This window comes from Orycteropus afer, unplaced genomic scaffold, assembly GCF_000298275.1.
Source record: "Orycteropus afer afer isolate SDZICR_OR568_19922 unplaced genomic scaffold, OryAfe1.0 scaffold00044, whole genome shotgun sequence".
Lineage (NCBI taxonomy): Eukaryota > Metazoa > Chordata > Mammalia > Tubulidentata > Orycteropodidae > Orycteropus > Orycteropus afer.
Genome location: NW_006921631.1, coordinates 2,683,507 through 2,710,303, shown reverse-complemented (window position 1 = coordinate 2,710,303; position 26,797 = coordinate 2,683,507). Strand labels below are relative to the sequence as shown.

General features: G+C 39.4%; 2 protein-coding genes across 2 annotated transcripts in view; both read right to left on the bottom strand.

Moving 5' to 3' along the window:
• SELL (selectin L) overlaps positions 1-9,626 on the bottom strand; it is a 26,026-nt gene extending 16,400 nt beyond the window's left edge. Inside the window, exons 1-5 of the mRNA XM_007937781.2 lie at positions 9,613-9,626; positions 8,824-8,851; positions 7,915-7,996; positions 5,530-5,916; positions 4,274-4,381 (exon numbers count right to left, since the gene is read on the bottom strand). Of these exons, the coding sequence (XP_007935972.2) occupies positions 4,274-4,381; positions 5,530-5,916; positions 7,915-7,996; positions 8,824-8,851; positions 9,613-9,626 (619 nt within the window). The remainder of the gene's footprint in view (positions 1-4,273; positions 4,382-5,529; positions 5,917-7,914; positions 7,997-8,823; positions 8,852-9,612) is intronic.
• An 8,765-nt stretch (positions 9,627-18,391) lies between these two features.
• LOC103194391 (E-selectin-like) lies at positions 18,392-25,984 on the bottom strand. The gene is made up of 12 exons (XM_007937780.1): positions 25,948-25,984; positions 24,561-24,947; positions 23,575-23,682; positions 22,794-22,979; positions 22,075-22,260; positions 21,801-21,986; positions 20,687-20,878; positions 20,381-20,569; positions 19,965-20,159; positions 19,364-19,474; positions 18,555-18,576; positions 18,392-18,449 (listed from the first exon to the last, which is right to left on the bottom strand). Exons 1-12 carry the CDS (start codon positions 25,982-25,984, stop codon positions 18,392-18,394), a joined length of 1,857 nt encoding a protein of 618 aa, XP_007935971.1.
• Between the last annotated feature and the right edge of the window lie 813 nt (positions 25,985-26,797).

Sequence of the window (26,797 nt, the reverse complement as noted above, 5' to 3'; positions counted from 1 at the left end):
AGCTCCCCAGATAACATATAGCACTGGGCAAATTGGTGCAAAGGACCTCTTTCAAGTGCTAAAGAGCAAAGATATCTCCTTGAGGACTAAGGTGGTCCTGATACAGGCCATGGTATTTTCAATTGCCTCATATGCATGTGAGAGCTGGACAATGAGTAAGGAAGACCAAAGAAGAGTTGATGCATTTAGTTGTTGTGTTGGCAAAGAATGCAAGAAGTGCCATGAACTGCTAAAAGAGCTAATAAATCTGTCCCGGAGGAAGTGCAGCCAGAATGCTCCTTGGAAGCGAGATTGGCCAGACTTCGTCTCACCTACTTTGGTCATGTTGTCAGAAGGGACCATTCCCTGGAGAAGGATGTCATGCCTGGTAAGGTGGATGGTTGATGAAAGAGGGGAAGGCCTTCAATGAGATGGATTGACGTAGTTGCTGAAGTGATGGGCTCAAGTATAGCAAGTATCATGGAGCTGGCATGGGACCGGGCAGTGTTTTGTTTCCTGGGCATAGGGTCTCTATGAGTCAGAGACAACTCAATGGCAACTAACAACAACAGAAGGCTGGCAGTTCAAACCCACCAGCTACTCCATGGAAGGAAGACTGGGCAGTCTACTTCTGTAAAGATTTACTGCCTTGGACACTCAAAGGAGGTTGCCATTATTTGGAATTGACTCAATGATAGTGAGTTTGGTTTTTTTGGTATGCTATGTGGGCAAATATTCCATATCGTATGTTTTATTTCTTATTCACCAAATTTAGCCATTTTTCTGACCTGGCTCTTCATATCTTAATGAAGAAGAGACTCCAGAAATTAGAAGAATTTTGACATGTTTCCATCTACAAAGAAGTCCAAATTAAAGTAGATTATATAATCCAATTCCGTTCAGGCCCACAAACAAGTGCCTGATATAGACCAGAAATAATGCTAAGTCCTAAAGAGGAAGTGATAAGTAGGATATTTACTGACCTCAAGGAACTGTCAGTTTACTCAGACAAGTAATCAGATGACTTCAACTAAAGTGGGATGAATAAGAAAGAATTATATGAAGCTATGGGAAAAGAGAATAAGGATACTTTGTCTTGGAGTCCAATGAAATCTTCCTGGAAGAAATGATCTCTGGAGTGTCACTTAAAGAGGAACAAATGTGTTAGGCCATGTGAAAAATGAGAGAGAATGCCAGGAGTAAAGTCAATGAGATACAAAACAGCATATATGTAGAGAACTATGAGCATTTTGATGTTACCAGAAAGAAAGAAGAGTTAGAGAATGAAGTGAGACAAGATGAGGAAAAAAGAAAAGATAAAATGCTCTTGTATTATTTCATTCATTTACTGAGTACTTACTATATATGAAGCATTACTCTGGTATTGAGGGACTTAGATTTCATCTTGTAGGACAAATGATGGTTGGAAATTAAAGGGTAGAAGATCACATTTTTGTGGTGTTGTTCGATTGTTAATAAGCAACCAAACTTCCTGCAGTATGAACAATATATTTGAGGGAAACTCAGCTAGGAAACTACTGTAATAGTCCAGGAGGAAGATAATGTGGCAATAGTAGTACTGCTGGCAAGTAAAAGACAAATTGGAGAAACAAGTCTAAAAATTAGTAGCACTGGACTTTTTGCATAAATGTAAGGAGAAGTGAATGTCACACTAGAATGTCCATGTAGATGGTGGTATCAAATATTGAGGTAAAGAACCCAAGAAAACTGATTGGGAGCAATGGATTTTACAAAGTCAGGTATCCTGAAGGATTTTTCTTTTTTTTTTTTTTAGCATATTTGGAGTTCAGACATGGAGACACACATTTGTTTGTCTTAAAGTCACGTAGATTTGTGAGTCCTCTAGAACTGGTAAGTTTGACTAAATGGGGCATGTAGAGTCAGAAAAGCAATGGACAAGAGCTGAGAAATAACAATAGTTAATGGGCTTGATAAATGCCCATGAAGAAACTAGGAAACTGGTAGAAAAGCCCCCAAGAAAGGATGATATAAGTTAAGAGAAAAAAAGAATAAACTGTTCAAAAAAAGTAGAATAAGTATGCCAATGATATAAAGATTAAAAAAAAGTTCACGAATAGGGTGAGGGTATAGTATTAGGTAGTAATCATGGCTCAGGGATGGAGTGAATTTAGCTAGATTTGTTCTAGTGGTTGACATTTTAATTCATTTTTGCTTTCTTTATTCTTTAAAAATATGGCTTTCTTCTTTTTATAATTTTCTATTCTGTGCATCAGCTACTTGACACGTAGTTTTGAAACTCAGCCAACATCAATCAAAGACATTGATTCTCTCAGTAGTGAGTTGACTGGATCATAGACTCCTTGATTTTGAATCTGTGTATTTTCTCCTTTACATTTCCACCAAGACGACTCTGAATCATTGCACTCCACTCCTAATGATTCTCCATCTTCTCTCTCTCTGTGTCCCTCTCTCTCTCTGTCTCTCTCTGTCTCTGTCTGCTTTCCAGTACATCCTATGCACTACTTCTAGGAAAACTGCCCTAAAAGCAGTATTAATGGTGGGCCTTTCATTTTCAAATACATGTCAGATTTCCTTTGTTAAGGAGTCTCCAGTCTCCCTAATGGGAGCTCTGGTGGCATAGTGCCTAAGGCATTTGAAGGCAAACCAGAAGGCTGGTGGTTCAAACCCACTAGCCAATCCTTGGAAGGAAGACTGGGCTATCTACTTCCACAGAGATACTGCCTCGGAAACCCAAGGAGGGGTCACTATGAGTCGGGTGCGACTCGACGGTACATAACAAAAACAAACAACACAAACAAACAAACAAAAAACCCAAACCCACTGCCATCCAGTTGATTCCAACTCATAGTGACCCCCATTGGGTTTTTGAGGCAGTAAATCTTTATAGAAGTAGATTGCCCTGTCTTCTTTCCACAGAGTGGTTGGTGGGTTTGAACCACCCACCTTCTAATTAGCAGTCAAATGCCTTATACAGTGCACCACCAGAGCTCCTTATAATTTCCACTAGTTAATTTGACTTCTAACCAGAAGGCTGGTGGTTCAAACTGACCAGCCACTCCTGGGAAGGAAGATCAGGAAACCACATGATTTAACCAACCACCAATCTAAAATATTCCGGGGGGAAAAAAAAACAATTAAGTTCAAAGCAATCTCTCAAAGGCTAAGAGGGAGCATAAAGACAGCATTTGCATTGCATTAGGTATTAAAAGTAATCTAAAAATGATTTAAAGTATATAGGAGGATGTGCATAGGTTATGCAAAAACTACACCATTTTACATAAGGGGCTTGAGCTTCTGTGGATTTGGGATCCACAGGGGGACCCATAACCAGTCCCTGTGGATACCGAGGAATGACTGTACACATTGCTAACAAAGACCATGTTTCATTATACAAACTTTTCTCTTTGGTCTTACCTTGTCATGACTCTCTCTCTGCTGGCCCCCTTCTATCCTCCCTCTATCCTCCCTCTCTCCCTGTCTCTTTCTGTCTCTCCTCTCTCCAAGATTATCTACTGCTGGGTAATTTAACCTCTGTAATGGATTGAATTGCATTCCCCTAAAATACGTATTGAGTTCCCTGGCCCTTGTATCTACGGATGCGCTCCTGTTTGGAAATAGGGTTTTTTTTTTTTTTTTTGTTACATTAATGAGGCCATACTTATATAGGATGGATCCTAAATCTAATCACTTCTGAGTTATGAAAACACCAGAATAGAGTAAGAGACACACCCAGGGGGAGTCAGACACCAAGGAATTGCAATAATCACCAGTTGACACCAGAAACTGGGAGAGAGGCTCACAAAAGGAATCAACACAGCTGAGATCCTGATTTGAACTTTTAGCCTCCAGCACTGAGAAAATACATTTCTTCTAAACCATCCAATTTGTGCTAATTTCTTACAATGGCACTGAGTAACTAAGACACCCATCTCCTAATGGTTTCTTTCAGACTTTAGAGTGCTAATTAATCCGATAAACTCATGAGATTGTGAGCTCCTTGAGAGCAAGAATCTGTCATTTCTAATTCATTATTACAATCCTTCTCGCATTTATCCCAACACTATGTGCTATATGGGTGCTCAGAAAGACTTGTTGAAAAGTAAATTGAAACTTCACGCTGAATTACGAAATCTTTACAGAAAGGTAAAAACATTGCAAAAGTATAGTTTTCAGATTGAAACTTCCCATTTCTCAGAATGGCTAGTATCATTTTGTCCCAACCAACTTCTATAAGCTTCTATAACCCCTGTGACTTTCCACAGGAAGAAACAAAGAAAGGGAAGGGGCTTACCATACTGACACTGGGACCCATAGTACCCCACATCACAGTTGCAGGTATAGTTATTGATGATTTCCACACATTCCCCGTGGCCACTGCATGACCAGGGCTGGCAAGAAGCTTTAAGAAAGTCAGAAAAAAATTATTTTAATCTAATTACATTTTAGTACTCATAGTAATTTCTTTAGACTTAGGTAACTTTCTGTCTGAAACAAGTTTAATAAATAGGCAAGATTTATTTTTACATTCACAGTACTTTTGCATAAAAATTATATGCTAAGATTTTTTTTTAATGTAGTATATTAGCCATATAGCTGTAGTCATTAGTTTGCACTCAGAATGAACTTACCAATTACAATGCTTTGTCACATGTAAGGGAAACTTAGTGACATCTATTGAAACTCTTGAAATTACTGTTTATTATAATAAATAGGTTAAATAATACACTGACCCCAGTCATTTCTGCAGTGTGCTTGGCAATCCCTTTCTTTATTGAAAATAGTGAGGTTTTTTTTTTTTTTTTGACAAAAATCCAAACTTGCTAAAGTTAGCACAGTCCAATTTACAAAAATTATCTATACTTCTTTGTTAAAATATGACTTGGAAAATTCTGTTTTGAAACAGCTTTAATGGTTTCTACAGAAATTTTCACACACCACTGATAATGCAGTATTTTACCTTACAAAATTATATAAGATTATAAAGAATATATCTAGAATTATATAAGGAAGAAAATGTGTGGCACCTAACCTTTTGCTGTCAAGTTGATTCAACTGCCCCTAGGGTTTTCAAGGTCACAATCTTTACAGAAGCAGATTGCCACACCTTTCTCTCATACAGCTGCTGATGAGTTCAAAACGCCAACCTTTGTCTCGCTTCCTAGTGCTTTAACCATTGTGCCACCATGCCTCCTTATATGGCACCTAGTCCCCTATTTTACAATGAGGAAACAGGTGAAGTGAGCCTAAGCTATCAATGACACTTGTCTCTCTGCGTCCATTCCAGGTATCTAGTTCTTTCTCCTCGCTTTCTACATATACTTATCATTTTGCTGTATCTTGATTTAGGGAAATGGTTCTGGTGTTTATAGATCAGCCTCAAACACCAAAAATACTCAGAAGTGACATGAGTCAGGCTTACTTGGAAGATAAGAAGTATTTTAGAATAAGCTAAAATTTGTTGTATTCTGCCAGCATTTCCCTAGGACTAGTCCAATTATTCTGACCCTTCCTGAGTCCCAGTACAATAGCAGTCTGGTCACTCCCTACCTGTGTAACAAAGGGCTGTCTTTGGCTTGCTGCAGGAGTCATCATTCCACTTTCCTGCATCTTTGGTCCTCTTGATATAGATCTCCACACAGTCTTCCTTGGTCTTCTTGTTGTTGGGCTCCCCATCTCCCCAGTTCTCTGCTTCTTCAGTGAGAGACTTGTTGGTTCCCACCCAAGTCCATACCCCCTCTACCTTCCGAATTCCTATCCAGTAGTAAGAACGCCTGGCAGGAAGTGTATTCTCCAGGTACTCAATTTCCTGCTTGTTTTGTATGGCAACTAAATCTGTGTACTTTTCTTGGCAGAACTTTCTAGACTTTTCCCAGTTCATGGGCTTTTCAGAATAATGGTAAGTCCAGCAGTCGGTTCCGTGATGTGTCATGAAATCTGAAAGATGACAACATGAACTGTAGAGACTCACATAATGTTACAGCTAAAAAGAACCGAGAGGTTATCTAGGCAAAGCCTCCAAATTAGAGATGAGGAGACTGAGATCCAGAGAGTGTACATGACCTGAGCAGGGTCACAGAACCAGTTGGTTGCAGATTTGAAGTAGAACTCAGACCTTCTGGTTTTTCACCATAATATACTACTGTAACTCATAGCTCTATTTCAGATCAATTTGGTGTATTTCTCGGATTTATTTTCATAAAATAATTTTTCTCAAATTTCTTTCAAGTGAAACTTAACTAACAAATTTTAGAGGCTTGAATTTCTTTTCCCTAGTTGTTGTCAATCATTTAGACCTACTTTAACTATAATATCCTATACCAACCCACTGCTGCCTAGTTGATTCTGACTCATAGTGACCCTATAGGACAGAGGATAGAGTAGAACTGCCACATTTTTCTCCTGCGGAGTGCCTGATGAGTTCAAACTGCCAACCTTTTGGCTAACAGCCAAGCACTTAACCACTGTGCCACCAGGGCTTCTTAGAAATCATATAAATGCTTCAAATATGAAGGCTTAAAAGAAAACTAATGAACATAATTGCACAAATGACCCCATAATAATATATACCTTTCTAAGTATAGGATTTATATGAAACACTATTTATATAATAAAAGTTTTCACAGCCATAAACATTTGTTGAATATTCATGATGTGTAGGGCAAGTACCAAAAAGAAATACCAAAGAAAACATGCATCCAACTCTTATAGTCTCCTAGAAACTATGAACAAGGAGTGACAGAGACAAAATATAATTAATCTTGAAAAATTAAATATATCAGATATGAACAAAGAATGGGTAAGCAGAGATGGTTTATGAGTAAAGAACATCATAAAATAGATGTTTTGAACAGTTGTTTTAAAGGAGCATTCTGCTAGAGTGTAAGTTCCAAAAGGGAATTGACTACTTTGTTCATGGCTGGATCTTCAGTACCTGTTAACAGTGTTCAGTACATTGTAGAGACTCAGTCGGTATTTGTTGAATAAAAAGAAAACTGGATTCCACAGGTGACAGAGGCAGATGTTATAAGGACTATGTTTTGTGAGGAGCAGAGTAGACATGTTTGTCAGAGTTGAGAATCCTAGCTAGGGAGTAAAAAGGGATTGGCTTACTTAGAAAACGGGAAAGAAGATTCAAAGTAATAGCTGGAGAGTCTTTAAGAATCAGACAAAAAACATGTCACATTGATGGGAGAAAGACAAAAAACAAAAAAGAAACTATAAACCATGACCTTCAAGAAGCACACAATTTAGATGTAGATGACATTGGTGTACAATGAACTGATAATTAAAAAACAGGAAGTAGAGTACTAAATACTTGGTAGAGATTATTAAATGCCTTATTAGATATTTCTTAACTGATTTCATTCCTTCATAAATGAAGACTTTTAAGGAATTACTAAGATTTGGCCTATGCAGCAAAGGATGTGGCAAGTAAAAATAAGGTGGTAGTGATTGTTATTTGCCTGAGTAGATTCTAACTCATTGTGACCCCATGTGTGCAATGCAGATTGGGCAATCTACTTCTGTACAGATATTGCCTCAGAAATCCAAGGAGGGGTTGCTCTGAGTGGGAGTCAACTTGACGACAGTGTTTTTATTTATTTATTTTTTATCGGGTTTTCAAGGCTGTGACCTTCCAGAAGCAGATCACCACACCTGTATTCTGAGGCATCTCTGAGGGGGTTCAAACCACCAACATTTGGCTACTAGTCAAGAGCTTAACCATCTGTACCACCCAAGGACTCCCAAGATAAGGTTAGGATTCTGCAAAAGTACTAAAGGTAAGAGGGAGAAAAGAGACATTCATAGAAAAGGTAGAATGAATAGTTGTCCACCTAATAATTTTCCTTGAGACTATGTACACATAGTGGTATTTAAGAAAAATGAGCTCAAGTGAAAAAGGTTTAGCAATGCATAAGTGTCATAACATACCGCAGCAGAGTACTGTCCAAACCCACAACTGGAAGATGTTCCACAAGTCCTTCTGAGGGCTCTGACATTTCCCTGGAAATATCTGCAAGTAAAGTTCAAAATTGTATTGACATTTATACTCCTTAAACCACAAGTTTCCAGCACCTCAAGCAGGTGCCTACAAATAAAGGTGCTCAAAATAAACACATATACCTACTAAGCATGTCTAAGGTGATAGATTTTTCAGATATGATATGAAAAAGTAGCATCAAAAATTTGCCTCAAAATTGATCTATTTTTTAGTGTCAAGTTGCTGATTTTTTTTCACCTATGTTTCAGTAATTTCTTTGTATCCACTTTTCTACTTAGCTGTTAGATTTTATTATTTGATATTTGGTATGTATCTTCTTAAAGAGTTCTTTGGTGCTTAATGATCTAATGAAGTTTAGATTTAATGTTATAATCTCATACTTAATTTTGACGGACCACTGCCTCAAATTCCTAAAATCATTCAGTAGCCAAACAGATACCGGTGAAGAAAAGCAGTTCATTTTTCTTTTCCCAAATAAAAAGAGAAGTATTTTGAGCAACTCAAATAACAAGGCCACACTTTTTTTTTGCATACACTAAAAAGCATATATTCTGAAACATATCACTTCTCAGATAACAGCAGTGTTTGGTTGCAAAAGTGCTGATTTCAGTAAGATAGCATCTCTTCAAGAATTTCATCAGACACAACGGCCAAGGAGAGGCAATCAGCATATCTAGAAATATCCTAGGATCACACTGAGAGTTTGAGAGCATTCCTCATTTTGTTTAGTTTTTAAACAAAAATGCAATGTGTTGCTTCTTGCCTGTTGCCACCTGCCTCTGCAATCTCAAGAAAGGGTTGTGTCTGAGCAGCTAGGACTCTTAGGCTAGCAGGCTCACCATGGCTTTGCTGGCTGCCTCCCTAGTTCTTCAGCTTCAGCCTCTCCACTCAGCAGCAGGGGTCTCTGGTCCTCGCCCAAGTGGAGTTGCGCTGTGCTGCATGGAGACTGTGCTGAGTGTCACCACAGAGGTTTGCTTTCTTTCATTTCTCTAACCAAGTCTCATATCCTCCTCTTCCTCCTCCACGCCTCCTCTACCACCTACTCCTCCTCCTCTGTTCCCCCCTCCCGGTCCTCCTCCTCTTCTCTCTCCTTTCCCCCCACCCTTTTCTTAGCCTGACTTCTATTACCTCTCCTGAGAATGAGTCTCTGAGCTGACCTGAAGAATATTAATTGTTGGATTCTCCCTTCTCCCTCACCTTCCATCCTCTTACTTTCTTCCTTTTCTCTTTTCTCCCTTTCTCTTTATTTCTTTTTCCTTTTCTCTTTCCCTCTATCTTTTTCCCTCCCTCTCCCTCTGTCTCTTTCCCTCCCTCCCCCCTCCTCTTGCTTTTTCCCCCTCCTCTGCCTCTCCCTCCTCAGGCTCCCTCTCCCTCCTCTCCTTTTATTTAGATAAACACTAGACTCACCTTTTGGGAGCTCTGGTGGTGTCGTGGCTAAGGTATTTGACTGCCAACCAGAAGGCTGGCAGTTCAAAACCACCAGCCACTCCTCGAAAGGAAGATTGGGCAACCTATTTCCTTAGAGATACCTCCTTGGAAACTCAAGGAGGGGACACTATGAGTAAAATTGACTTGACAGCAGTGAGTATTGTTGATTGTGTTTTTTTGTTTGTTTGTTTTAGACTTACCTTTGGCTGTCCATTGTAATAGTCCCAATAATTGCAAACATCACCCAATCAAGTGTATGAGGTCTGCCAAACTTCAATAGAGTTCACCATCCCACTTGATTCATTTAGTTCCTTTTCCTCCCTTTCCTTGCTCACCCCCTAATGGTGATTCTTGTTAATGGCACTTACTTCCTAAAGTTAAACCCTGAAGAAAGCAGAACTAGCTTTCTGCCCTAGAGGAGCTTGGGGATCTACAGGTTCTTTTCTATTTCTGGAGTATAAAATGTGAGGGAAATAAGACTGCATATGAAATTAAGACCTATATGATGAATGGGAAGGAACTTAGGAATCTGGGGAAGAGTCACTGACTTATAGCTTGTTGTTAGGTTTGGTAGAGTTGGCTCCAACTCATAGTGACCCTATATGCAACAGAATATAACACTGCCCTCTGTGCACCATCCTCACTATCATTGCCATGCTTGAGCCCATTGTTGCAGCCACTGTATTAATCCATCTTGTTGAGAGTCTTCCTCTTTTTCACTGACCCTCTGACTGCTAACCAGAAGGCTGGCAGTTCAAACCCACCAGCCACTCCTTGGCGGGAAGGTTGGGCAATCTACTTCTGTAGTGATATTGCCTCTGAAACGCAAGGAGGGGTCGCTATGAGTCGGGGCCGACTTGATGGCACATAACAACAACAACAACAACCAACAATAACAAACTGTGAAAAAATAAATTTGTTTGTTAAAGCCATTCACTTGTGGTATTTTTTCTCTCACAGCAGCACCAGGTAACTAAGACACCAACTAAATACTGATGAGTTCTTAATTTACATTTCCAGCTAGGAACTTTCCCCTACAGCCCAATACACCCTCAGCATCTCCATTGAGATGTTTAATAGACCTCTCAAATATTACGTGTCCCAATCCAAACTTCTGGACTTCACCAAATCTAGGCTCTTCCAGGAGTCTTTCCCAACTCAGTAAAATATAACTTTATCCTTCCAGTTACTTAATCAAAAGTCTTTGGAGTTAACAGAGAATCCTCTCGCTGTCACCACTCATATTTAATCTGTCAGCAAATTTTGCTTGTTTTGCCTTCAAAATATTCTTAGCATTCAGTTACTTCTGCTCTTTTATGCATGTAAACCACCGCCATGGCTTATCTACATTATTGCAAAAGCCTCCTAACTGGACTCCACATTTCTGCCCTTACCCTTTCATTGTCCATTTTCAGCAAATGACCTAAGTTATTCAGTTAACATGTATATATCATTCAGAAATAGAATTCACCCCAAATGGTTCAACTAAAGATCCTTTAATGGAGGGATCACTTGCAGAGACTAGACAAGATTAAAAGAGCAAACAAGAGAAAATGAAGCATCCAGAGACTAACAATAGGAGGAAGTTGTTGCTACTACTGAGCTGAATGAAGATTGAAGGTGGCGGGAATAGTATTACCAAATGAGCTGCAACTCTAGAGGAACCACTGACCAGGAGCTGTAGTAGAGAAGAGGTGCAACTACTCCCAGAAACAGTACCAAAGCAGCGGCAGAGTGGGTAGGAAATGCCAGGACGTTTCTCTCCTCTTGCTCTGTGATCTCTTTAGGGTGTCTCTTGATTAAACCAACCACAAAAGATCAAGTGGTGTAATCTCCTGAGACACAGAGCAGGGAAAGATAAGAATAAATGGTGGGTAAGTGGAAGGGTGTCAAATGGAAGAAACCAAAAATGAAATCCCTTGCCATGGAGTCAATTCTGACTCATAGGACTTTATGGAACAGAGTAGAACTGTTCCATAGGGTTTCCAAGGCTGACAATATTTAGGGAAGCATACTCCTTCATCTTTCTCCCATGGAGTGCCTGGTGGGTTCAAACCACCAATCTTTTGATTATCAGCTGAATGTTTTAACCACTATGCCACAGACCTCCCTAAACAGAAGAAAGCAAGCACAAAATAACACAGCATTCTTCTGCTCAGAACCCACCAATGGCTTCTCACTAAATCAGAGTAAAATCCAAAATTCTTTCAGTAGCTTAGAGGGAATTCATATTCAATGATCTAGCCCTGCTCCCTAATAATTTTTGTCTTCTGCGATTTCCATTATACTTTTAAAGTTCAGCTATTCATTGTAAATAATTATAATTGACTCAGCTATGAGTCAGGCCCGACTCGACAGCACATACTAACAACAACAACAACAGCAATTTGAAGTATTATAGTGGTAAAGGTTTTCAGAGTATCAATCTTTTACATTCCCTACTTCCTAGAAGCGAGGATGGTGAGACTTTGGCTCTCTTACTTTGCACACATCATGAGAAAGATGAATCGCTAGTAAAGGACATCACGTTTGGTAATGCAGAGCATCAGAAAAAAAGCGGGAAAACCCTCCATGAGATAGATTTATACACACTATTCATAAAAATGGATTCAAACATATTAATGATCATGAAAATGGTACAGAACTTGGCAGCATTTTGTTATAGAGGTAGGGCTTGATTATGTTTTCTTAGACAGTGGTGAGCATCTCCATGTGGTTTGTAGCTTGATATACACTAGGTCTTTTGGATTGAGGCTATTCTGGGGGGGGGGGGGATAAAACAGCATATCTTGTGGGAAAAATTATTAAACTATTCTGGCTCTAATTCTGGTGAATAATAGAGTCTATATGAAGACTAACTTGAGGAACCCAGAACTGAGAATGACATTAGGCAAAGATTCTATGATAAGAAGAGATTTGCTTTGTTTCATTATTTTTTTAGATGTTAATATTTTTTCAGACCATATTGATGTACAAGAGTTTATACACATGGCACTTCACATCCACTAGTACGGCTATGATCAAAAAGTTGGACAAAAACAAGTGCTGACAAGGATGTAGAGAAATTGGAATCCTTATACATTGCAGGTGGGATTGTGAAAGAGTGTTGTTGCTTTGGAAAGCAGTTTGACAGTTACACAAAGTGCTAAATATGGAGTTCAGCAATCCTGCTCCTATACCTAAAATAATTGAAAACATATACCTATACAAAAACTTGTATACAAATGATGTAGCAGCATTATTGATAATTGTCAAGAAGTGAAAACTACCAAAATGCCACCAGCCACTCCTCGGAAGGAAGGTTGGGCAATCTACTTCCATAGTGATACTGCCTTGGCAACCCAAGGAGGGGTCGCTATGAGTTGGGGCTGACTCAACAGCACATAACAACAACAACAACCCAAATGCCTATCAGTTGATGAATGGACATACAAAATATGGTATGTTCATAAAATGGAATATTATTCAATAATAAAAAAGGAATGTAGTTCTAACACATACTACAAGATGGATAAACTATGAAAACATTATTCTAAATGAAAGAAGCTAGACACAGAAGACTGTGTATTGCTTGATTCCATTTCTATGAAATATCCCAAAAAGGCAGATCTGTAAAAAACAGAAAGTAGAACAGTGATTGCCAGGGACTAGTAGGGGAAGAAAACAAGGGAGAAATGCAGAGCTACTAGTGGGTGTGGGGTTTCCTTTTGAGGTGTTGCAAATCTTCAGGAATTAGATAGTGATGATGGTTGCACAATCTTGTGACTGTACAAAAAAAAATAAATAACTGAATTGTACAATTTAAAAGGGTGAATTTTATGGCTTGTGAATTTTATCTGACTAAAATAAAATTTTAAGAAAGAGGCTATTCACAGAGATAAATACAAACATGTTTATTATTGAACTTTATGATGCCATGACAATACAACAGTCCTGAAATAAGCTTAAATAAATACATATTTAAAATCATAAAATACATTAAATCATAGTTTAAAATAATTTATAAAACACAAACACATACCCCATTTATATTTCATACCATTATTTACAATTCAGTAGTATATATTTACATTTGAACAGTTTTGTAGAAAATAATACCATATTCCAGAGGTAGTCTGATCACAATAGTCATTTTTGTTTTGTTTCCTCCCCTCCCCTGTCATTTTCCAGAATTTTTTTGCCACTTAAAAAAAAAAAAATCCTCTCTTGCCCTGATCCCTATCACAACTCTCTATTTGTGGCTTTGTCATTGTCATTGTTATTGCTGATTTGCAGCCAGCATTGCTCTAGAAACTTCCTTTGAACACAGGCCAAGTGAATGGCTGTGTGGCAGAGTTTTGATTCTCCACCCTGTGCAGTTCGAGCAGCTTTTGACAATTAGTGACCCCAAATTTTCATTCTACTGATTAACTGATAACTGGAAATTGGTTGAGACCATTCAATTCTACTTAAAAATAAACACAAATAGTTGTTCATATAAGCTTTCCCTTCCAAGAATACCCTGCCATACAGAATAAAACAAGAAGGGAATAATCATCAGACACCTTCACTTTTCCAAAACGAGTGGCTGAGTCCTTCATGTGGTGAACTGCTATTCTGCATTTACAGTCTTACACAATAAACAAGGACTGTATTGTCTTCGCATCTGAAGAACATCTTTATAGGATAACAAAGCACATCCGTATTTCTATCTTTTTTCTTTAATAAAGACATTCATAAAATTGTACCTTCATTTGGTTTCATAAAATCAGAACATTATGCTAACATGGGAGGTTTTTATCTTGTAAAGCACACATTTCTGGGGGGCGGGGGGACCACCTAACACTGTATAAACCCTCCATTCAGTTTTCATTCCTCTAATATTACTCATATTTTAAACATTGTAGTAAAACACTCAAACCGTTGCTCTGACTAGTATCACGTATTACTAGGGGACAATATTTTCCCTTTTTTGAAATAACTTAGAAAATGTTAAAAACAAAGAGATGGTGATTTAGGAAAGGTAATTTTACCCTATCATTGTCCTTAATATTTACATATTTTTGAAGTTCCTACAACACTTTCACTGAGTAAGAGTTACTGAACGTTAAATTGTATTCAATACAAATGAACACAACTTCTAAGAACAATTTTAAAGGTACAGAATCCCATAGGGATAAAAGTAGGAAGACTTTGCTTCATCATCCTTGAGCAGTGGATGGAGTAGTGTTTGCACATTGAACCCTCCTCATGCAGGCTCCTATGGGCATTAACAATTTTGTCACCTTATCAACTCAATACTAGAATAGTTTTGGCCAATTTCTTTCCTCTAAACTCTTCAAAAAAAGAAACTTTGGTGGTACAGCAGTTAAAACATTCAGCTGCTAATCAAAAGATTGATACTTCGAACTCACCAGCAGCTCCACAGGAGAAAGGTGAGGCAGTCTGCTTCCAGAAAGATTTATGGCCTTGGAAAGCCTATGGAACATTTCTGCTCTGTCCTGTAGGGTCACTATGAGTCGTGATTGACTCAATGGCAATGACTGGGTGATGGAAACTCTTCAAAATTATTATTTACTTCCATGACAGAAACCATGTCATCCGCAGTTGAAACATTATGAGGGATTCAAGAAAGAAACAAAGCCACAAAATATTGCACTTCTTCACTGGTGTTTCATGGTAAGCAAGGGAAAGTTAGAAAAGGAATTCTGTGATTCCAGAGCTTTGCTGTCTTCACTTTTGCCTGGAAGAGAATGTCCTTTCGCTCCAGTACCCAACACTTTGCTGGTTCTGAGAATAGGAACGAGAAAGCTGACTCTTTTCTGTTGAAGTCTGGCCTGGCCCACTGGATTTGGGACTGGTAGATCCTTGTGAGTGCCCTGGTCCCAGCTTTAAAACAGAAGATTCATTCAGTAGGTGAGAAGGGCCAGAGATCCAAGGAGTGCTCTCTGGTCCTGCTATCCTCAGTGAATCACTACAGTTCTCAGGGATGCACTGTGTTCCTGCAAATACAAGAGTGTGTGTCATCAGTATACTTACCATTTCCACATACTAACAGTAATAGAAAAATCCAGCACGTAACAACAACAGCAACATATGTATATGTATACATAGAAAACAAAACTATATATATTATATTTACAAACAATACAAACAAACTCATTGCTGTCAAGTCAGATCCAACTCATAGCGACCCCTCCTTGGGTTTCTGAGGCAGTATCACTACAGAAGTAGATCGTCCAACCTTCCGAGGAGTGGCCAGTGGGTTTGAACCACTAGCCTTCTGGTTACCAGTCAAGTGCCTTAGGCACTACACCACCAGAGCTCCCATATATATATGTATATTATGTATTTTATATATATGTACAAATATTTACCACAAATAATAATTAAAGAAAAAAAAACACAGAACAACAACAACAAAAAATTGCCTGAGGTATCAAAACTATTAAGTGGCAGCGTCAGGATACAAATTCATTTCCAGAGTGCCTAAGTTTTTAGCCACCACCCTAGCTACATTGGATAATATCACACAAGAACTGTAATATCCAAAGACATTCCTTCTCGACATTCTGAACAATCCAGATCTGTCATTCCCTGTCTCCCAGTGGAACATATCTGAGCATATCTACTTGTGAGTGAGCAGTGGGCTATGTTTATAAATTGGTGAATCATATTCTTGTAGCCACATGGGCAAGTGTATAGGCTATTTCTTACTCTACTTCAGCTTACTAGGACTACATAATATATTACCCAGCTTATCCTGCAAATTAAACCTGTACCTTGGAATTCACTAATTGAAAGTTAAGATAAAATGTTGTGTAAGAACATGAAAGCACTCTTTTCATTAATATGATAAAAGATGCTCTAACATAAATTATCCCTGTCCAGGGAGCATCTTTCTATATTATTTCAATTTAAGGAGGTACATCACCCTTAATCAAAAACCAAAACCAAACTCACTGATTCTGTCTCATAGAATCCCCCTTTGGATTTCCAAGGCAGTACATGTTTATGGAAGTAGATTGCCCAGTCTTCCATCCATGGTGTGGCTGGAGGTTTGAACCACCAGTCTTCTGGTTAGCGGTCAAATGCCTTAGGCATTACGTCACTTAGCTCCATTTACCATTTGGCTCCATTGTGTGTACGCATCTACTCCTCAGTTATCGACTGTCTTGTTATCTGACATTTCACTTTTACGGCAATAATAAAAAATTTGCTATCTAACTATTGTGTGCATTAACAATATTTGTTTGGCAGCAAAAAATGCCGAGGTGTGGGGCAAGAGTAATGGTGCCTGTGATGATTAAGTTTGTATGTCAACTTGGCTGGGTCATGATCCTCAGTGGTTTGGCAGGTACATAATGATGTAATTTGGCAGTTATATGATGATATAATTTGGGAGTTATGTAATGATGTAGTGATCCTTGATTTTGTGATCTAATGTAGTCAACCTTCATTTTAGCTAAGACCAGTCCTTGCATACCAACTTGGTCTTTGAACCTAACCATGTGAATAAGTGAAGAAACCCAAATCCATTGCCCTCAAGTTGGAACCGACTCATAGTGACCTCTCCTTGGGTTTCCGAGGTGGTATCACTGTGGAAGTAGATTGCCCAACCTTCCTTCCGAGGAGTGGCTGATCGGTTTGAACCACTTGCCTTCTGGTTAGCGGTCAAGTGCCTTAGGCACTATGCTACCAGAGCTCCCTAAATGAAGAATGGGTATATATAAATCAACATTGGTTGTCCTATTATTGTAGCTTTTGCTACACATCTAGGCAATTCAGAGTTCTCTAGGGATTTGAACTTCAATAACAAATGTCTAAATACAACTCTAGAGATAGACAACTGTCAGGGAAATATAGCAGGATCTTCTCATCAGCTAGATTTGTCTGCATCTAATCAGATAAATAAGGATGGATGACGACAATGCAAATGGGAAAATTAAAAAAAAAAAAAAAAAACCTAGGAGACCAGTGGCAGTAAATATCTTAGCTACTTTTCCCCAAAACATAGGAAATACAAATATTCAATTTTTCACACACAGATCATTCTGTACTCTCTCATTGGGTAGTCCAAATGTTAAAATCAAAATTCCTTTCAGAGAGACTGGACCCTTCCAAGTTCTTAAAAGCAAGCAAAGTGCTTAAGAACAGAGATTGTAGAACCAGTTTGCCTGGGCTTGAATCCTGGCTATATACCTTCTAAATCTGAGACTTTAAAACCAAAAAACAAACTCACTGCCATTGAATCAGATCCGACTCATAGTAACCTCTCCTTGGGTTTCCGAGGCAGTATCTCTATGGAAGTAGATTGCCCAATCTTCCTTCTGAGAAGTGGGTGGTGGATTTGAACTGCCAGCCTTCTGGTTAGCAGTCAAATGCCTTAGGCACTGTCACCAGAGCACCCTTGAGACTTTAGACAGGCTAATTAACTTCCCTGTAGCTCATTTTCATCATCCACACAGTGAGAAACTCAACAATAATAGTTTTTACCATCTATATTTCACCTGAGTTGCACTATAAGCTCTTTTTGCCTCTCTATATATGACTTAGAACAGTGGCTAACACATAGCAGTTACCTATCATCATTATCATTCATGCATAGAATGACTCAATAAAGTCCAGATCCCTTGTTTCTTGCCTCTCCTTCTACAAAGAAATGGAACAACTTCCCAGAAAATACTTTGAAAATGGAAATTTTCTTCCAGAAATGGGCAGGTTTGGATGGTACAAAACCAAACAAACTCACTGCCATTGAGTCGGATGTGACCCCTCCTTGGGTTTCTGAGGCAGTATCACTACAGAAGTAGATCACCCAATCTTCCTTCCAAGGAGTGGCTGGTGGGTTTGAACCACCAACCTTCTGGTTAGCAGTCAAACACCTTAGGCACTACTCCCTTGGAGGGTACAAGGAACACCAAAACATGCAGAAAGGGTATTACTTTCTTATAAACATAGTAACATGTGATTACCAAATCTTACCTGTTTCCCTTGGACTTAAATGAACTCAGAAGGAGTTTGGTAGGTTCCATCTGATTCCAGGCTTAGGTAGCTGCTGTGGAATGCAAGAGAATACTGGGTAAAGCATTGTTTTCTAACAAGAAAAGGGAAAAAGGTGTAGAAGGTTCAATGGTATGTTTTGTAAAAGAATGTAACATACCTGGCAGGCACAAATTTTCTTGCTGCAAGACAAAGAAAATCATTAATTTAGAGTAAATGATTTTTAAGATCAGATCAAATCCAGAAACAATATGACTTGATTTCTAAAGGGTTTGCAAACTCAATGCCTTTAGGGCCTTTGTAACAATCAGAGTGCAAATACAGTGGAACTGGGGGAAGGAGGAGTTGAAGGGCATAATGCAGGCCCCATCCAGAGGGCTCAGCAGCTACCTGACTCCAGCAAATAGCTGCAGGCTCATCTTGCCAGACTCAGCTTCCAATGTTTCATGATAAGTCATATATCTGGATTTTTATGGAAATTTTTGGTTGTTGTAAATATCAGAACCAAATTCAAAAATGCTTAAAGATTGTGGGCCAAACAAACCATGAGTGTGAAGGGACATGTTTGCATACTGCCTGTGAGATACTCCAAAATGCAAGCCTCTATCCCAAATAAATCACTTCAGGAAACATTTTGTGTATTTTCCTAGGAGCACTAATCATGGCAGCCTCACTGCACAACTCCAGGGGTGCCATAGAACTCAATGTGAATAGCATCCTGGGAGTGGGGAAATGTCAGCACAGCTAACATTATATTTTCTTAAACTCTTCCCACTTTGAATTGCACTATAAGCTCTTTTCTTAAGATTTCCACTTAGTTATACTGCAATTGATTCGTGGTTATCTCATAATAAGATTCTAATTACTGTTTAAATGTGCAAGAAAAGGCTATGATGTCAATGACTCATCTTATGAGGAAAGAAGAAAATTTCAAAAACACATTGGGAGTACATTCATGGACTTCCTCACCTTTCCTCCGAAGGCGTTTCAGAAGCCAGAGGAGAAATGATGCTAATGTCAGAAGGGAGGTCCCAGCAGCAGAAAGTCCAACTGCCAAGGGAACACTGGACTCAGCAGAAGCTAAGGAAACAAGAGAGGAAGACTTGTCACAAGGAAGAATTGGCTTTAAAGTCTTCTGGTGTTTTCATTTGACCTTTTCCTCTATACATTGATACTAGAAGGAGAAAAAACATCTAATCCAATGCATGAGGAAAAGAACTGTCATTAAAGACCTTTTAGATCTGCTTCACACCATTTTGGCAGGCTTATTGCCTACCACTGCCAAAGCAGAACTCCAACTTGCTAAATTCATTTATAACACCACATCTTGGTTAATAGTGTGCTCTCTCACTCGCTCTTGCTACCCATCCCCTCATATTTCCTCCATTTCTCTCAAGCTCTCCTTTTCCACTTATCAGAATTCACCCTTTCAGTCAACATGTCATCTCTCGACCCCATAGTTATTCCCCCAGATTGTTAATGTAAGCAGCCTTTATGGACGGACATAAAGAACAGTTAATTTTTATGATCTGATGACTCCCCTCCTTCTCCCTAGTCCCCAGACCACCACCATCAGTCAATGTATTATCTTCACAGCTGAGGAGTATCCCAGACTGGGATCCTGTGGCACCACACATCAGAGCTGAAGAGCCATTGAACAACCACCCTTCAGGACATGCAAATGTACAAATGGTACCAAACACAGGCTCCCCATTGCAGCTCATGTTGGTCTTCCCACCAACTGCTAGGCTAGGACATTGTACTACTGCAAACAAGAGGCACAGGGGTAGAGGTAAAGAAAACTCTACTGGGAAATTTCTAAAACTGATTTAGACAACACAGCTGAAAGTTATAGTGAATGTAACTTATAAGCAATACTTCATTTTCAGCATGCAGGAAATTATGGTCAAACACATTGAGGAATCTAGGGCCAGAGACTTATGAAGTATTTCATCTTTAGTCCTTAAAGTCTGAATTAAATCCTACCTTGGCAAGAGGGCACTTCCTGCATCCACTGTCCCTGAAATGTGCACTCGAGTTGAGCTGATCCGTGTAATTCAAAGCCTTCTTCACAGCTGAAGGCACAAGAGGACTTGTAGGTGAACTCTCCAGTAGGTGCATGGGTACACCTCACCAAGCCACTCTGGAGCTGGCTGACAGCATCACATTTCACAGCTGGAAGACACCAGAGAGCACATGAGAGATCTGTTTGCATCTGGTAGCAACAAGTTTCTCAGGTAAACAAGCCCCTCGCTCCTCAGTAGTGTTTATCTTAAAATAAATAACAAAAACTATATACACAAATGGGCTTGTCACTGTCCCACTCCCCTGTGAGGCCACACTGAAGTCTTTTGGATCCCTTCAACACAAATCCCTGCTCACAGGAGAAATCACAGCTGGACCCACTTTGGAAATTTCCAGGAGCACTAAGAAGACAATTCATGTAGCCTCTCTCCAGGCTAGATAAAGCTTTGCACTGTAAAGCTGAGACATCAAAATGATAGAACATATTGAGTGGAACTGGACAGTACTGAGCTTTTGATGAGTGAACCCAATTAATTTAGGACAGAGCAAAGCTCTGAGAATTCAAAACTCTTCCTTGCTCCTTCTATAACTGGGAAAATGGCTGTGTTTTCTGGAATTCCAATAACCTCATTGATGATGACGCTAAAGGACAAAGTTTAATAAGAACAGTGGTTTCTGACACTGTCCTTCTGACATGCAAGAGGAATGAGGGTCAAGAGAAAATTTTTATGCAGCCAGAGTGCAACTTACATGTCTAGGATGCTTATAGAATGGGACCCAAAAAAAGAAAATGAGGCACCCACATAAAATTTGTATGCTTTATTGTTTAGTTATGGTGGTGTGGCTTTTAGCCATTGAAACTCATTCTGTGCTATATATGGTTATAAGGAGCTCAGTGTCTGATAGTGAATTCTTCTTGTTGTCAATATCTTTGCTCTTGTTTTAATGTGAATTAAATTTTAGTGTTTAAATATGTATGAAGAGTGTCTTACCTAGTATTAGAAACATTCTGGTCACTGCTAGTTATGAGTGATTCCAGGAGAATGTTATGAAAAGAGTCTTATGATCTTACTTTCACATTGTTCTAATGTAATTTTCCTTAGGTTAAGAATTCTACTTACTCCATGCCAGTGTCAATAAAGTTATGTTAGCCCAGTACAGGTGAGAAACCAGAAAAGCATCAGCTGCATACAAATATAGTCCTTTCTTTGGTCAAGAATTGGCTTTCTTATATGAACCTCAAAAGTGCAAAAGAAATGTTGCCCATCAAAACTAATTTCTCTAGTTAAAGAGGGCATCTGGTTTCATTCTTGACACACAAGTTTGAAGTCAGATGCTCTTTAAGAATGGGAAACTATAAAGGAGAGAATCTCAGGCTCACCTTCACAGGTTGGGATTTGCGTCCACTGTCCTTGTGCAGTGCATTCAACTTGGGATGGTCCCTGCAACTTGAAGCCTTGCTCACAGGTGAAGTGGCAGGATGACTGGAAGGTGAACTCTCCAGCAGGGGAGTGGCTACAGTTCACAGAGCCATTCTGAGGCTGGCTGATGCCACCACATGTCACAGCTGTAACACAAGTACCCATTTATGTTAGCAGGTCAGGTTTGCCCATCTCAGGTGCCTTACAATGTGTATTGATATGCTATAACTCTACCTTTACACATTGGTCTCTCATTGTCCCAGTTCCCAGATGAGGTACACTGGAGGCTCTGTGCTCCCATCAGTTCAAATCCTTCTTTGCAGTCAAATGCACAGGTCGTGTTCCATGAGAAGCTTCCGGGGCTTTGAGAACATTCCATGGCTCCATTGGCAGGATTTGTCAAAGCATCACACTCAACCACTGTGTAAAAAGAGGTTTGAGTACAGGATTTAAGACTACATGTGATAACAAACAATAGTTTTGCTGCCTTACACAGGATATTTATTTATTTTAGCCCAGCAGTACCTTGGAGGAAAGGATTTTTTTTTTTTTTTTCCCTCTCAGGGTCACAAAGACAAAACAGAGACAAAAACAGTTATTTAGAGTGTTGGATTAACATTATCTTAAACTAGTCCACTGCAAGGAAGACATTAAACAGGGAAAGAGGATGAGGAAGTCACTAAGGTTTTTAGAATATGGTTCCTCTGTCTTATGTGTTCCTTCATAAATTACCAATGCTTCAGAAACACCCATTTCAAACTTAAACTAAAAACCTCTCTGAAACCAAGATGGTGTGGCATTGGCCATATAGATTGACTGAGAGAGCAAGTTTTATTTAAAAAGCAACAACTAAACAAAACTTTCCTTAGAGTTCTGGAAAAAAAAATAGGATAAGAAACCAAGAAGATCAAGGATCAGTCAAAAGTATGTTCAGTGCATTCAAAGAGACTTACCACTGCAGGTCGGGGTGGGAGCACTCCACTCTCCAGAGGAGGTGCACTGTGTGGTCTCTGAGCTGCTGGGGAGGTAACCCTTTTCACAGGAGATGGAGCAGGAAGAATTGTAGCTGAAGTTTCCCAAAGGATGGGTGCAAACCAGGCTCCCATGCTCAGGGGCTTTCTGTGCTTCACAGGTCACAACTGAAAAAGGAAACAATCATTTCTGCTCACCCCTTCCCCTGTATAAGGTGGGAAAATATTGGAAACTCTAACTACTGTGTATTGAATGCTTTCCATGTGCCAGGGACTAGATAAATACTTTATCTGCATTTGTTTGCATAACAGTCTGTATCTACAAACCTATGAAGTTGGTATGCTCATCTTTATTTTACAAATGAGAAAGATGGGGCTCAGAGAGTTAAGTCTGATAGCTAGGAAGTGGTGGGTCTGAGATTTGAAAGCCAGGAATTAGGAATTAGGAATCCATAGTCTTAGCTTTTCACCACTATGTTAGGGAAGGGAAGAGATGCAGACCTGACTCCAAATCCAACCAGGACATAACCCACTGCTGTAAAGTTAGATCGGACTCATAGTGACCCCTTCTTGGGTTTCCAAGGTGGTATCATTATGGAAGTAGATTGCCCAATCTTCTTTCTGAGGAGTGGCTGGTGGGTTTGAATCACCAGCCTTCTGGTTAGCAGTCAAATGCCTTAGGCATTACACCACCAGAGCTCCCAACCAGGACATGAGATTGAGTCATATTTCAAGTGAAGGCAGAGATGAAACTAAGACTTACCTTGCTCACAGTTGAGTCCACTGAAGCCGGGGTCACACTTGCAAGTATAATTATTGATGGTCTCCACACATTCCCCATGACCACTGCAGGATGTATCAGTACAGGCAGCTATGGAAAACATAATCGACAATGAGGATGAGGATTGTAGAGCCAATAGAGGATTCCTCTGCATTTCCCATCAACAGCGTACAATAGAGATGTCATCAATGGAAGAGTGCCAGTGATTTTAACTTAAGTATTTAACAAAATGACACATCAGAGTTTTAGGTTCATGTATTTTAAACCTGACTGTAACGTATGCCACTCCATGGATAGCTATAGCTAACACAAAGCATTGAAAATTCACCTTCTTACCAATTCTGAGTACAGTTCCCCTACCACAGATGAACAAGAAGATCTAAGGTATATGTTATGTGTGTATACACACTCTGTATGCATAAAAACCACTTGATGTTTAGTGGATTCTGACTGATTTTGTTCCCATGAGTATCAGAGTTGACCTGTGCTCCCCAGGCTGATTTTTCAGAAGTAGATCATCAGACATTTCTTCCAAGGTGCCTCTGAGAGGACTCAAAACATCAACCTTTTGCAAAGCAGCAGAGTGGGTTAACTGTTTGCACCACTCAGGTATACACACACACACATTCTTGTCTAAATTTACACAAAGAAGGAAAAAGAGATCCTTTATTCGGTAAGCAGAAGTTTTTGTAACTACATCCACTCCTCACTTCTCAGCATAATTAGGTTCCAAAGACCAGGGAGGCCATTATGCAAAAATTAATGTTTTACAAAAACAGAGAATGACCATATCAGACCAGAAAATGGAGGATGACTATATCATCACGTAACTCCCAAAGCACCGAGAATCATGATCTAGCCAAGTTGATACATAACCTTAACCATAGAGAATAAACTTTGCATACTGTAAACAATTGGTCAGGATGCTTACACTGAAATGACCTCCCTCTCTGCCCCAAACTTCCTACCTGTGTAACACAACGCAAGCTTCCTTTTGTTGCAACTCTCATCATTCCACATGCCCACATCCTTGTCTCTCTTGATGTAGATCTCCACGCAGTCCTCGTTCTTTCGCATATTGTTTGGTTCTCCTGGAGCCCAGTTCTCAGCTTCTTTGGTCAGAGGCTTCTGGGTCCCTTCCCAAATCCACACACCATTGACCTTTCTGATTCCAATCCAGTAGTAACTTGATGAATAGTTTAATATGGAATTCAAGTAGTTAATCTCATCTTTATTTTGAATTGCTACTAGATGGGTGTATCTTTGCTGACAATACTGACTTGCCTTATCATAATTCATAGCTTTTGTGGAGACATTGTAAGTCCAGGCTTCACTGCCTTTAATCAGGAGGAACACTATGGGGGAAACATGAAAGGAATGGTAGAGGTTATTTCCACTGCAATTTGACTCTATCAACGGAGTTTCTTATTTTCTTAACTGTGGTATATTTTTCACCCCAGTTAGCAAAAATGTATGCTTGAGTATAATGGCCAATGGGAAGACTCAACTTTTTCACTTTTTAGAATGAAGAAGGGGTATGTATGGATAAACTACATTGTTTGTGAATCTCCTTTGTGTTTAGCCTTCTTGACCTCTCCCACCATAATCTCTCAATCTATTCACTTCATAGGGGAGCTCTGATGGCATAGTGCCTAAGGCACTTGACTGCTAACCAGAAGGTTGGACGTTCAAACCCGCCAGCCACTCTTCAGAAGGAAGATCGGGCAATCTCCTTCTGTAGTGATACTGCCTTGGAAACCCAAGGAGGGGTAGCTATGAGTCGGAGACGACTCAATGGCACATAACAACAACAACATTCACTTTACAGTAGAATAATCAGAATAACTAACCTTTGTGGAGCATATAATATGTCCTGCCAGACACTGCCTGACACTGTACTTGGCCATCACACTGAATCCTCACAGTACCTCAGGACAATTGGTAAATTATGATCAACACTTCTCAGCGAGACACTGAGATGGAAAGGAAATTGCCCCTCATAGTTACTGTAGAGTCATTTCAGATTCATGGTGACCCCATGTGTGCAGACTAGAACTGCTCCATAGAGTTTTCAAGGCTGTGGCCTTTCATAAATAAGCCAGTCTTCTGAGGCTTCTCAGGATGGGTTTGAACCATCAGTCTTTCTGCTAGTTGTCAAGCCCTTAACAATTTCTACCACCCAGGAACTCAAATTGCTCCTACCCCTAGGCATAACATATTGTACATAAAGGGCAGGAACACTACTAAAAATCCCACTCTTCACAGGATAGCATCCCACAAGGAAGTATTATCTGGCCCCTATGTCAATAGTGCCAAGGTTGAGAAACTCTGGGCTAACTAATGACATTGACTTACCAAAAGGGAGAACGGATAAAAACTGTACAGCAATCATGAGTGCAAGAGGTCTTTTCCTCAAAGGATTAGCTGAGCAATACTTTTCTGGAGAGAATAAAGAATAAAATTAATTATAGAATGTGATTCTGGGCAGCCAGTTACTCACATCATTTTACAATCATGGTTTATGGCAGCATCGTAGCATCTAAGCTAAAGAATTCCAGTGCCACAGTCTTGTTGTACATCAAAGAATTTTACCCCAATGAATAAAGACAACATTTCAAATTTTTCATCAATTAGATCAAAGAGAAAAAAACAGATTTTTAACTAGTCGATACTGTAAGAGCTCACATAGGTCTTTTATTGGAATGTCTTTTGCATACCTATTCATAAAAAATAATCTATGTTTCATGTCCCAAGACTGCTTTTATAAAGACTTCTGCACTTACCGTTTTCCTCAGTTATACGGGTCTCTGAGTCCTCCGGCGTAAAGCTTCTGGTTCTGCGTTGTGCCACTCTAGCGCTTCTGATGTGAAGTCAGCCAAGAACAGCTGAACTCTGCTCCTGCTGGCGTCTCTTTATAGGAGAGAGGAGAGCTCGCTTCCTCTCCTATGAATAATTGGAGGATATGTCTAAACTGAGCAAAAAGGAATTCCCCAACAGCATCAAAAAATTTCCCAGGAATATCCCAAATGCTAAAAATTACAATGATGTTGGAAACCCTGTCACTACTAATTCTTCTCTGTACATTCCTTTATATTCCACAAGCAATTCTCTTAATATGACACAAATTACAATTTTTCATTCTGAAAACCTAAAATCTAGGTCTTTTGAAAAGTTTTAAAACATGAATTATTAATAATCTCTCTTA

What these genes read in the sequence shown, in the direction of transcription:
- LOC103194391 (XM_007937780.1), bottom strand. Translation starts at nt 25,984, where the DNA reads ATGATTGCTGTACAGTTTTTATCCGTTCTCCCTTTTG. An exon ending in GGAAGTGCCCTCTTGCCAAG is followed by an intron (nt 20,160 to 20,380) that starts GTAGGATTTAAT and finishes TCTTGTTTGCAG; the next exon opens with TAGTACAATGTCCTAGCCTA. An exon ending in AGAAAATTTGTGCCTGCCAG is followed by an intron (nt 18,450 to 18,554) that starts GTATGTTACATT and finishes TGCATTCCACAG; the next exon opens with CAGCTACCTAAGCCTGGAAT.